Here is a 12,722-nt window from a genome sequence, read left to right as displayed (position 1 = left end):
TCTCTTCTAGACAGTCCCGCGCCGTCACGCGGAGGTCTCCAGCTGCGCGTGCGCAGAGCGAGCGGCGGTTTTAATTGGCCAGAGTGGGTAGCGCGCGGGATCCGGGTGGGCCAGCCAGGCCCGCGCAGGTGGCACGCTAGGTCTTCGTTCCTTCCCGGGATTCCTTCTGGGCCCAGGAAGGTCCGACTGGGTCTTCGTGACCACAGGCCCGAGGCTGGTGACGGCTGCTCCCTGCTTTCGGCTTCCATCCGGATGGAAGAGCCTTCCGGGAAGCCCCTCAGCTGTGCGGAGAAGGAAAAGGTGCCCGGGTTGCGGGAAGGGTGACCCAGGGCTCTTAACTCGGTGTCCCAGGACTTCAAGCCTAGTTCCTGAATCCGAGAGAGGCAGTGAGTGTCCTGCGACCTGCCCTCCACGAGAAGTCATAGAAACTAGCGCACTGCTCACGGGGCGGAGCGCAAAATGCAAATTAGCCGCACGTAACTTCTAGTGACATTGCATAAATATTAGGTGTATAACTTTAAATACAGGTAAACCTAAAATCCTCCTTCACACCCTCCACCTCTCCCACCCACCTCTGCCCTCTCACGTAAGTCTTTCAACAGTCTTGTACTTAACAGACATTTTTGTGTGTATATATTGGGTCTTGACCTCCAAAGGTAATAGTTGTTTACATATTGGAGAGGAACGTGGTCATTATGTATGCCCTGGTTGGTTCTGCAACTTCTGTTTAAGACCCATGTTAGAACAGGACTACAGGAAGGATAAATATAAATATTGCATATAATGGTTAGGTGTGTGTATGATATAAATTTAATATAATTGTAGTTTGGAAATACCCTTGTTTCATTAGGGCTTAATATAGTACCCTTCTGCAAGGCTTAAACATTGCAGGTTCTTGTCCTTGCCATGCAAAATTAGAAGTCACATTAATTTGTCTGTCCTCCTATCCTGTCTTACCTTCTATAGGCAGTAAAGATCATTTACAAATAAACAAGCTAAGTCCCACATATTGATAAGATTGAGCAACAGTTTGAGAGCACAGACTCTAGCACTGTGGTTCTCAACCTTACCAACGCTGCAGCCCTTTAATACAGTTCCTCATGTTGTGGTGACCCCTAACCATGACATTATTTTTGTTGCTGTCTCGTTTTTGTTACTGTTATGGATCATAATGTAAATATCTGTATTTTCTGGTGGTCTTAAGCGACCCTTGTGAAAGAGTCTTTCTACCACCCAGGAGTCTCCATGCATAGGTTAGGAACAGCTTCCTATGGGGGTTTAGATGGAGCAGTTACAAATGGCAGCATCCTTGAGAAATGCTTCTTCTTCTATGTTCATTTTACATGTCTTATAAAATGAGGGTGATTATAGAACAGTCTATTTGTTAGGGTTATTGTGAGTGCTAATCAAGTTAATGGCTATTGAAGTTATAAAAGTTCTTAGAGTCAGCTGAAGCACATTTTCAAAATATCAGCAGTTTTTATGATTGTGTGATTAAAAATGGAAGGGGACTGAGGTAACTTTAATGCAGAAGTACTAGAGTCCACAAAATGCTCTAGAAACTGAGCAGGGGAAATGATTAATAAGAAAAGTTAACATCATTTGCAACTTTTGTTGTAGCACATTTTGCTGCTTTTTTGTTTGTGAGGTTGCTTGTTTTTAAGACAGGGTCTCATATCCCTAGTCTGGGACTTGCTGGGTAGCTAAGGATGACCTAGATCCCTGATCTTCCTCTCAATCTCCGAAGTGCTGGAATTACAGTTATTTACCACAGAACTGGGCTTATGCAGTGCTGAGGATTAAAGCTTCTGCGTGCTAGATGAGCCCATTTGTTTTGCTTTAAAAGGAATATGGTACGACTAAAAAGCCAGCAATTTTCCAAAGGATGAATATCAGTTTAAAGATTCCTAAAGGACAGAAAGATGAAAGTGGCTTTGCTGCTGAGAGAATATTTTCAACCACAGAAGACAAAGAATCTAAACCTTGAGAGTCTAATAACTTGGCATAGTCTGATTAAATTTATTTGCAAAAGCTTTGTGGAATGCCTGCTGTGTGCTTAGCTGGGAACTCATCAGTGACAGCCCCTACTTCTTTCACTGGCTTTCTTCTCCATATCTTCAAATATATGAGTCCATTCCTCCGTAAAGCTTTCCTGCTTATGGTGCCTAAAATAACTACATGGCTCCTATTTCCCCAAGCTTAGTTCTTTCTTTCAGATCTAGTTGTAAATGGTCACCCTCAGAAATGCCTACAAGACTACACTCCCTGAAGTAGTACCTTCAGGAAGCTAGTTACTCATATCTCCCAGGTTGATCTGGGTATTTATTATCATGTGCAGTCTTATCTGTTGTCTTGCATCCCTCACTACAAGTACGTTGTCTTAACCACTCTTAGCTCAAGCACCAGGGATAGATATCTGACACTGTGTGTCTCCCTAAGGTGAGGCTGGAGGGTGTTACTACTAGAGTTCCTGAGCCATTAATAGATTAAAAGCATTTATTGATTGATTGACTGTGGTAACAGCCCCTCCCTGTCTCTCAAAGTGATGGAAAGACACGTAAGAAAATGGACAGCATAGTGTGTGGTGTAGTAAATTTTGAGAAGAGCACAGAGGAATGGGAGAGTGTCTAAACTGGGTTTGAGCAAGAACCTAGAAATCTACCCTAGGGTTAGGACTTTAGGAATCCATAGGAATTGTGAAAGGGATGAATTGCTCAGTATGACAGGAAACCAGCATGGGAAGATCCCGGAGAAGCTTTATGCTTTGTAGGAACTGAGAAAACTGCCCTTCCCTGTATTGAGTCTTGCTGGGGGATGCTGCTGAGCACGGCACAGTGAGCACCGCATGCCATCTCGGGCCTGCTATGTACTACTTCCCTTGCCTCGGATTCCACCTTCCCACTGCTCAGAATTGTTAATGTTTTTCTTCCAGTTGAAGGAAAAATTAGCATTTTTGAAAAAGGAATACAGCAAGACACTTGCTCGTCTTAAGGTGAGTGAGTCAATACTTTCAAGGTGTTGCACAAACTATGTAAAAGATTTATTGTCTTGGTTTGGCTTTTGGTTTTGAAACAGGGTCTCAACTATGTAGTCCATTGTGAACTTAACCTCATAAACCTGGGGTCAGCAAGGTGGGTCAGAGGGTAAAGTTACCTGCTGCCAAGCTCATGAAAGGGCGCTCAATGCCCAGGACAAACATGGTGTAAGGAAAGTTGTCTTCTGACCTCCACTGAAGTGCTAAGGCACAAGGTTATTAGAGTGTATGTATACACACACACACACACACACACACACACACACACAATAAATAAAAATAGATAAACCCACAATCTTGCCATGGCTTTCTGGGTGCTAGGATTATAGGTATGTACCACCACACCTAATGGGAAGAAAGGTTCTTAACAGTAATAAATCTTTAAGGAAAATTGATTTTTGGGGGGCTGCTTTTGTTTTCTCTAGCGTGCCAAAAGAGCTGAGAAGGTTAAGAACTCTAAGAAAGCAATAGAAGATTGTGTGCCCCATCAGGAAACCTCCCCACAGCTAAGCTGCTCTGGTAAATTAGCCTGTTCACTTACACTTGTTTGTATTCGTTCCCCAGTTGGCTGATGTTATTTTTCACAGCTTACAGATAATAAGTAGTAGACTAAGAGAATACAAAATTCATGTTATACAATACCCTGTGTCTTAAGTTGGATTGTCTATTCATTTGCTTTTTTTCTCTAATTTTAGGAACTACAGTCAATGTTTTAGTATTGGAAAAAATTACTTTTAACTTTTAGTTATTTAATTTATTTTTAGTTATGATTTTTTATGTGACATCTTGCCACATAGCCATCCCTAGATGGCCTGGCACTTATTAATAACTTATTAATATTGTTTTCCATGCTGGTTTTTTACTCATAGTAGTCCTTGGATTGCCTGGGCCATCATGCCCAGTGCCACTCTTTGATTGTAAAAATAATGCTGCATGTGAATGGCTATGTGTATGTTTCTATGTGAGTCTGGTTTTGGTTCTCTTGGGACTCTACCTAGGAGTGGACTTAATTGAGTCTCATATATACATGCTTTCCCTCTCAGAACCCATAAAGGAAGGCTCTCTTTGTGACACGCTACAAATCAACCATCTTGATGTGGAAACTGGAGAAAACATCTCTGTGATACTTGATGTTGAACCTCAGCCCCTTAGCCATAAAAATGGCCCAGAAGAAGTACTATATACACAAAGAACAGGTGACATCCAAGAACAATTTCTGCATGTCATCAGCAGCCCTGATGGTAAGAAAGGCCAGAATACACTGCCAGAGAGAGCAAAGAAGCAGTGGAAGAAAACATCTGTTCCCCAGGAGAAAGAGTATTTCCTTGGTATTAACTCTCAAATATCCCCTGACAAGCAAGGAAAGACACAGGAAGCAATCAATAGCAAGAGTCCTAGGTTCCCAGTAACTGAAAAGACTTGCCTTTTAAATCTGAAGTCTAAAACTCTTGACCCTCCAACCCTAGATACAGAAGTTGATGGAGAATATTTATTAATTCCATCATCTGGCAAATCAGAAAGGGATATTGATATACCTTTAAGACAAAATAATGTCTCCATGGAGATTACAGTTCCTTCACATGCTGTGTCAGACAGCAGTCATAGTCAACACCTTGATCATACACCTCCTAACAATGACTACAGAATTCCTACTCAGGGCCCAGCTTCATCTATAAACCTGGAGGCACAAGGCAGGAAAATGACTATATGTACAGGTAACCCAGTGAGTGCCAATGATCAGCTGCCAGGAAGTCCTGTTTCAGAAGCAAGTAATTCATGTTCTATAAATGAACTCACTCACAATCACTTGCCAGCCAATACTCCCCAAAACTCTAAATCTTTAAACTCTCCTGGTGACATCGTTGCTGAAAGAAACAAGAATCTTCAAGCAGATGAGATCCTGGGCTCGTCTAAAAGCTTCAGCCCAGCTGCTATCTCTCCTCCACCCCCCACAGAAAGTCAAATACACTCTTGTACAGTGCTTGAAGGACTTCCATTTCCTGCGGAATACTATGTTAGAACTACCCGTCGAATGTCAGACTACCAGAGAAAAATAGCTCTGGAAGCTGTAATTCAAAGTCACTTGGGTGTCAAGAAGAAAGGGCTTAAAAATAAAAGGAAAGTGACTAAGAATGTAGTCATCTCCGTGGAAGAAACTGACCAAAGTGAAAATAGTGTGTTGGACACATGCACAGGACAGTCCAGTTCAGGAAGTCCCTCTCAGGAACTAATCTGGTCAGCTGAGGTCAGTTCTCCCACTGCACCCGCTGGAGCTGACAGCCAATCTAGGGAAGTCATTACACAGCCACCTGGTAGAGGACACAGAGGAAAACGAAAACCAGTTCGAGTCTCCACACTGGATCGTCATCTGCTTTTCCCTCCTTGCAGCACACTGGGGGTTAACATGTCTGAGGGAAAATTCACCCCACATAAGTGTCAGGACGAAAAAGTGATTATTCATGGTAAGAAGAAAGTTGAATATAAATCAGGTTGTGTGTGATGATGGTTGATGTGAGAGCTAATCATCACTGTGTACCTGGTACTTGAAAATGCTATGTGCACTATTAACTTACTGAATAATCATTGCCCTATACAGGATAGAACGAGACACGCGCACACACACATACACACACACAAGAGAGGGTTTCTCTAGTGTTGGAGCCTGTCCTGGAACTCACTCTTTAGACCAGGCTGGCCTCCAACTCACAGAGATCTGCCTGCCTCAGCCTCTAGAGTGCTGGGATTAAAGGCATATGTCACTACCACCTGGCAGAGGAACCTTTTTATCTCTACTTTTCAACTGAGGAAAGGCAGAGTGAGGGTACATTGACTTTAAATGATAGAGTTAAAATTGAAACCTGACAGTGTGCACCAGAGTTCAGTGGTATGTTTAAAAAACTCACACAGCAGATATTGGGTGCTTACACAAGCTAATACCTATTTAAAGTACAGCACAGTTTTTTCTAATACAGATGTTTTGAAGTAAAATGGTGTTTTGAAGTAAAATGGAATGTGTACTAGGTAAAACTACAGAAAAACTCCATCATGTAATGGAAAGCCTTGGAACTTTTATGAGTAACATAACTGGTCTGTAGAATATAAGATTTTTGGAGTAGTAAGCAAGAATATGACCAGCTTTTTATTTATTTTCTCAGAAGTTAATCATACCTGATAACAGAAAAACAGGATCACTGTGACTTTAAACTAGGGAGTGCTCAAATACCTGCAAATAAAATGGTGAATATTTTGCTTGTTATTTTCTCACCTATTCACTTGTGGTATAGCAGCAGCCATAGGCAATATGTAACATCATGTTCTCATAAAACTTTGTACATAAATAGGCATCCATTGAGCATAAATGTTTGCTTATGACCTGTAATTCATTCATTTAAAAATAGTAAATGTGGCTCTTTTCCTTATCTAAATCAACAAAATATAAAAATTTAAAAAAACAATAATCACAATTGAGGTCAAGTCAGGCAGTACTAGGCCATCCAGGGTTATATAGTGAGGCCCTGTCTCAAAAGAAAATGTATGCACTCGACAGGTTCTCAGTATTCTAGTCCAGACTGGCTTTCAACTCAAGATCCTTCTGCCTTAGCCTCCTGAGTGCTGGGTTACTCATTCTTGTGTGTGTGTGTGTGTGTGTGTGTGTGTGTGTGTAATTTGAAATAGTTTGTTGTGATTTTATTTTCCTTTATGTATATTAGTGTTTGGCCTGCCTGTATGCCTGAATACTTCATGCATGCAGTGCCAGTGGTGGTCAGAAGGTGTCAGATTCCCCTGAGATTGGAGTACAGATGGTTATGCTGGAGTGGATGCTGAAGTGCTCTTAACTGCGGAGCCATCTCTCCAGTCTCCTGCTGTGATTTTAGTAAACTGAGTTACATTTAAAAGCGTTTCCTGTTTCCATTATTGAGTTTATTCTTCATATGTGAATTTGGTATTACTAGGGATTTTTTGTTTTGTTTTGTTTTGTTTTAGATTTATTTTATGTATACAGTATTCTGCCTGCATGCCCAAAGAGGGCACTAGATCTCATTTTAGGTTGTTTTGAGCCATCATGTGGTTTCTGGGACTTGAACTCAGGACTTCTGGAAGAGCAGCCAGTGATCTTAACCTCTGAACCAACTCTCCAACCCCCTACTAGAGATGTTTTTAAGGCATCATTCATGACAAAGATAAAACAAACCTGCAACAAAACTCCTTTAGTAACAAAAAAACAGCTAAGAATTTGGTGCTGCTTTCTGGTTTTGGTTTGTTTATTTTCGGGGGGGGGTGTCTTTTTTGTTTGTTTTGCTTTGTTTTTTGTTTGTTTGTTTGTTTTTTTGGTTTTGTTGTTGTTCTTGTTGTTTTTAATTTGAGACAGGTTTTGTCTATGTAGCCCTTGACTATCTTGGCATTTGCTGTGTGGACTAGACTGCCCTGGAACTTAGCAAAATTCTTCAGTTCTGCCTCCTGACTGCTAATACTGAAGGGCCTGCCTACCTCTGCATCTATTGAGACTAAAGGCTTGTGTCACCCACACCCAGCACCACTGGTGCTGCTTTTTTAAGGGGTCAAAGAAGAGATGTGTGGTGTTTAAGTTGTATGTTTATCTGTTTGCATGTGTGGATCTGTTCTTTTGACTGTAGTGCTTGAAGGGGCCAGAAGAGGGCCTCAGATCCCCTGGAACTGGAATTCAGGCAATTGTGAGCTGCTTGGTCCATGTGCTTTCTGAGAACCAAACTCTGGTCTTCTGTAAGAGCAGTACCCATTCTCTGTTTTTTCTTTCTTTTGCTCCTTAGATTTATTTTCTTTTCAACCGTGTGTATATGTAATGTGTATATCTGTGAGTATGAATGCAAATGCCTACAAAGGCCAGAGATGTTGGAGCTGGAGTTACATGTGGTTGTGAGCCACCTGATGTGAGTGCTGGGAACCAAACTCAGGACCTTTAAAAGAGCAGTAAACATTCTTGATCTCCAAGCTATTGCTCCAGCCCCAAAGTTCATGTTCTGCACCATTCTCTCCAGTCCCAGAGACATGGTTTTAATAAAGATGGTGAGATAATAAACAATATCAGTCTTGGAGAATTAAAAACTTTTTCTAGAGCCAGATGTGGTAGCACATGCCTTTAATTCTAGCACTCAAGAGGCAGAGGCAGATGGATCCTTGAGTTTGAGGCCAGCCTGGTCTGCAGAGCAAGTTCCAGGACAGCCAGGGCTACACAGAGAAATTCTGACATGAAAAACAAAACAACAACAGCAACAAACCAAAAACCTTTTTCTAGCGGTGACATTCACATAGCATAAAGTTAACTGGTTTTTTTTTTTTTTTTTTTTTTTTAAGTGAGCCATCCAGTGACTTTTACTGATTTTTACTGATTTACTGGATTACACAGTTGCCATCTCTGGTTCAAAAACATTCCATTACTCCACAGAGAAGCCCCGGCCACTAAGCACCTGCTTTCTATTACTCTTTTCAGTCCATGTACAACTACCAGTCTACTGCATGATATCTGGAGGAAAGGTAGCATTCTAGGTACTTCAGAGAAGTGAAATTATGTGATGTATGACCTTTGCATTTTGCATCTGTTTGTTTTCACTTGGCATTATGTCCATGCTATAGCATGTAGCGCTTCACTCCTTTCTGGGCTAAGCAGCTTGTTGGTCAACCAGGCTAACTTAATCAGCATACTCCAGGCTCAGTGAAAGACCTTGTCCTAAAAAAATGAGGTAGAGAGCAAGTGCAGATACCACCTAACATTGACCTCTGGTCTCCACATGCATGTGACTATACACAGGTGAAAACATATGTGTACACTAAAATAGTAACGTTTACATTCTGGATAATACTTTCATTGTACCATAAGGATGAAACCTAAATTTTAAGGCAAGTTGTCTTTTCTCAATATCACAGACTTCCAGTTACCTGATGAAGACTTTGGGCCACTTAAGCTTAAAAAATTGAAGTCCTACTCAGAAAAACTGATTGAGTCTCCTGACTCACAAAACTGTGGAGAGAGGCTTCCCAGGGAAGGAAATCATGCCACTGTGGAGGAACTGCAAGTAGGTTCAGAAATGGAGGACTTGAAAGAGGAACTCACTGCTCCATCAGAAGAGGCACAACATCCAGGGCCAACCCTGAAAAGGCAGCCTGGGAGCAAGGGCCTTTCTTCATCTGTACTGCTTTTCACTCCTGTAGATTCGGCTGCACCTAGCCACAGTGGCAGATGTACTGCCTACCTGTGTTCACCTGCGTTCCCTGTCTTAGGCACGACTCCAGCTCTTGCCTCCCAAGCAAGCAGTGAGAATGCAGCCACTGCAGTTAGACAGACTTGTTCTACATCCCAGTCTTCTCACTTGGAAGACATAAGCAGACTTGCTAATAAACAGTGCAACAGTTCAGCCAGCTCACCAAAACTGGATACCAACCTGCATGAGTCAGGTAGGCAAGGACAACCTGCCTGTGACAGTGACTCTGGCCCCCAAGCAACACCTCTACCCATTGAGTCATTCACTTTCAGAGAAAATCAGCTCTGTGGAAATGCATGCCTCGAGTTACATGAATATTCCACTGAACAGGTACAATCGTTTCCTTTGTGAAGTTTTCTCTGAAAGGATGAAATGTCCTAGTGAATACAGACAGCTGGCTATCTCACCATTGGCCTCTCAATATTTGTATAGATGTTTTTGCTGTGTTTGATGGAAATGACTTCATTGTTAAAGGTTCTGTTCATTCTAGAAAAAAATTAAGGCTAACTAAATTATGTATTTCTTTAATAATTTTTTTATTTTTACTTTATGTTCATTGGTGTTCTGCCTGTGTGTTTATCTGTGTGAGGATGTGGGATCCTCTGGAGCTAGAGTCACAGACGGTTGTGAGCTGCCATGTAGATGCTGGGAATTAAACCCAGGTCCTCTTGTAGTGCAGCTAGTGCTCCTAACTGCTAATCCATCTCTCCAGCCCCCCAAATTACGTATTTTAAAAATATAAGGAGGGTCCTACTCTCTTTGTCATTAGTGAGGTAGTTTCACTTGCCTTTGTGTAGTCAGTAGTAACATCTGAGGGACCTTTGCAGGTGAGTGAGTGAAAAACACAAGTGTCACAGACAGTAAACTCATAGTGTGACTTGTCTCCACAGAATGAAATTGTAGACCTCCCTGCTTGTGACAGCTGGAACCCAGGCAGCCTACAGTTGGTGTCAAAGTTCAAGGTTAGAAGAATATCCTGTTATATGTGCCTTGTACATACATGTGAAACATCAAATGAGTTAATATGAAGGTTGGAAAGAATTCTGTCTCAGCAGTTTAATTACTTGTTTGTTTAATACTAAATGTATTGAGAAACAGATGCAGAAAAGCAGATTTTAATTCTTCATCACAGCATTTCCATGTAGTTATGTTTTAAGTTATCTTTCTGAAATTTATACACCAACTTATTGCCAGGAACAACTTAATTATTTCTATTGCCAAGAACAACTTACTATTTACAGGGTCTCATTATAGGCTGGCCTCAAAGTCAGAGATCTACTTGCCTCTGCCTCCTAAGTGCTCTGCTGGGATTAAAAGCATGTTCCACCACACCTGGTTTAATTTTTAAAAATGAACTTAAGTTTATTTAAATGAGCTGAGTAGTTTATTTAAATCAGATGTTTTGTCAGGAGGAAGGAGGGAAACAGGAGTCATTCATGCCTCTCTTGCTAAATAATAAAATATTTTTCAAGAGTCACTTAACTATTTATAAGAAAATGGGTTTGTGGCGGCACACAGTATCTCAGGAGACAAGTAGACCATGAGTTTTAGGACAGTGTAGGCTGCTTATCAGTTTCAAGGTCAGATTGGACTAAACAGTAAACTCAAGAAAAGGAAAATCTCAATTCTGAATTTTGATACATAGTGTTTAATTACCATATCCAAAAAAAAATGTCTCCAAACATTGCTGGGTGGGTGTTCTTGGAAATAGAGGTGGAGGTGTCAAGTCTTTCCCTGTTGGAAATCACTGATATAGAGGAAAAACTTCAGACTCATAGAAGTGCTGCTATCAGTTACTGGCAGGTTCCTTTTCTGTGGCAGGTACGTAGGAGTAGCACCTATGGTCTGTTTCAAAGCTGTTCTCGGGTCGATTTTATGTATTACGTATGTGTATACGTATGTACTGTTCTCATACATTATATCCCAACCTCAGTTTACCTTCCCTCCACTCCTCCCCAACTCCCCTCCCATTTCCCTTCTCTAAATGCTGTCCTCCTCCATTTCCCTTCAGAAAGGAACAGGCCTCCTAGGGATATCAACTGAACATGGCATACCAAATTACAATCAGACTAGGCACAGCCCCTCATATCAAGACTGGACAAGGCAACCAAGTAGGAGGAAAGGGTTCCAAGAGCAGGGGAGAAAGTCAGAGTCATCCCCACTCCTGCTGTTAGGAATCTGACAAAACACCAAGTTAACAACCATAACATATATGTAGAGGACCTACCTTAGACCCACACAGGGTCTAATTATCAATTTAGTCTTTGTGAGCCCTTAGTTGATTCTGTGGGCCGTGTTCTCGTAGCATCCTCAACTCAGGTCAATTTGAATACCTTAGATTCAAGTGGAATTTATCATTTTGTTCATATTTTCAAATTTATATGTTAAAGGTTACAGTTGTTTTGTTTTGGTTTTTGGAGACAGGATTTCTCTGTAGTCCTGGCTATCCTGGAACTTGCATGGTAGACAAGGCTGGCCTCAAACTTACAGAGATCTACTTGCCTCTACCTCTCAAACTCTAGGATTAGAGGTGTGTGCCACCATGTTCATCTCATTCTGTTTTTTTTAATTTAATTTATTTATTTATTTGAGGCAAGGTCTGAAGTATACAAGACCAGCCTTGTTTTCCCAGTTTAGCTGAGGATAGTCTTAAACTTCTGATCCTTCTTTCTATTTCTACCTTCCAAGTTGTGGGTGTGCTGCAATTACAGTATGTTCCATCATGCCCAGTTTGTGGAGGGCTGGGGATTGAACCCAGGGCTTTATATGCAATAGACAAGTACTTTGCCACATAAGCCATATCCTCAGTCCTTATTACCGAATTTCTGAAAGTAATTTACGCTTGAATCAGACTTTAAAAATTTGTCTTTTTTTGTCTTTTTTGTGCATGTTTGTTTTCAGAAGCAACTAGTTCTTGGTCATACTGATTTTGTTTTGTTTTAGAGGTAGAGTCTCAGTGTGTGGCTCAGGCTGGCCTTAAACTCAGGATCCTCTTGCCTCTTTTTCTGGTACTGGGATTATAGTCATGTACCACCACACTTGGTCCATTCATTGTTTTTACTTTGTTCTCATTATTTTGTTTGTGTTTTTATTAACATCTTGAGCTGTGTGTAATCTATTTTATTTTTTTCTGAAAAAGTCTGTTTTGGCCATGATTGTGGGTTTTGACACATAGTACTCTTGTCCTAATCAAAAATGGCATATTAAAGTGGGGTAGACCTGTGATCCCTGCACTTGAAAGACCAGCCTGAAGGATATAGTGTATGGTTTCAATTTAATTCTCTCTTCAACTCCTGAGTTGTTCACCAGGATGTTTAATTTCCAAACCACTAAGTTCTTATGGGCACTTTTGTGTGGTTAAATCAGAGTGTATTCCATTCTACGGTTACATTTTATTTAGTTCTAGAATTAAAACCTTTTTACATTTATCATGATGTAAATCTAATAGATGG

The 12,722-nt window shown here is 41.0% G+C and overlaps 1 protein-coding gene across 1 annotated transcript in view; it reads left to right on the top strand.

Moving 5' to 3' along the window:
• Positions 1-140: 140 nt before the first annotated feature.
• The window catches only part of Palb2 (partner and localizer of BRCA2), a 31,006-nt gene continuing 18,424 nt past the window's right edge, over positions 141-12,722 (top strand). The window contains exons 1-6 of the mRNA XM_051192869.1: positions 141-300; positions 2,933-2,992; positions 3,460-3,553; positions 4,078-5,496; positions 8,936-9,600; positions 10,161-10,232. Coding sequence (XP_051048826.1) covers positions 253-300; positions 2,933-2,992; positions 3,460-3,553; positions 4,078-5,496; positions 8,936-9,600; positions 10,161-10,232 — 2,358 coding nt within the window. The 5' untranslated portion in view covers positions 141-252. The remainder of the gene's footprint in view (positions 301-2,932; positions 2,993-3,459; positions 3,554-4,077; positions 5,497-8,935; positions 9,601-10,160; positions 10,233-12,722) is intronic.

The sequence above is a fragment of the Phodopus roborovskii genome, unplaced genomic scaffold (assembly GCF_943737965.1).
Source record: "Phodopus roborovskii unplaced genomic scaffold, PHOROB, whole genome shotgun sequence".
Taxonomy (NCBI): domain Eukaryota; kingdom Metazoa; phylum Chordata; class Mammalia; order Rodentia; family Cricetidae; genus Phodopus; species Phodopus roborovskii.
This window is presented reverse-complemented; position numbering and strand designations above follow the sequence as displayed.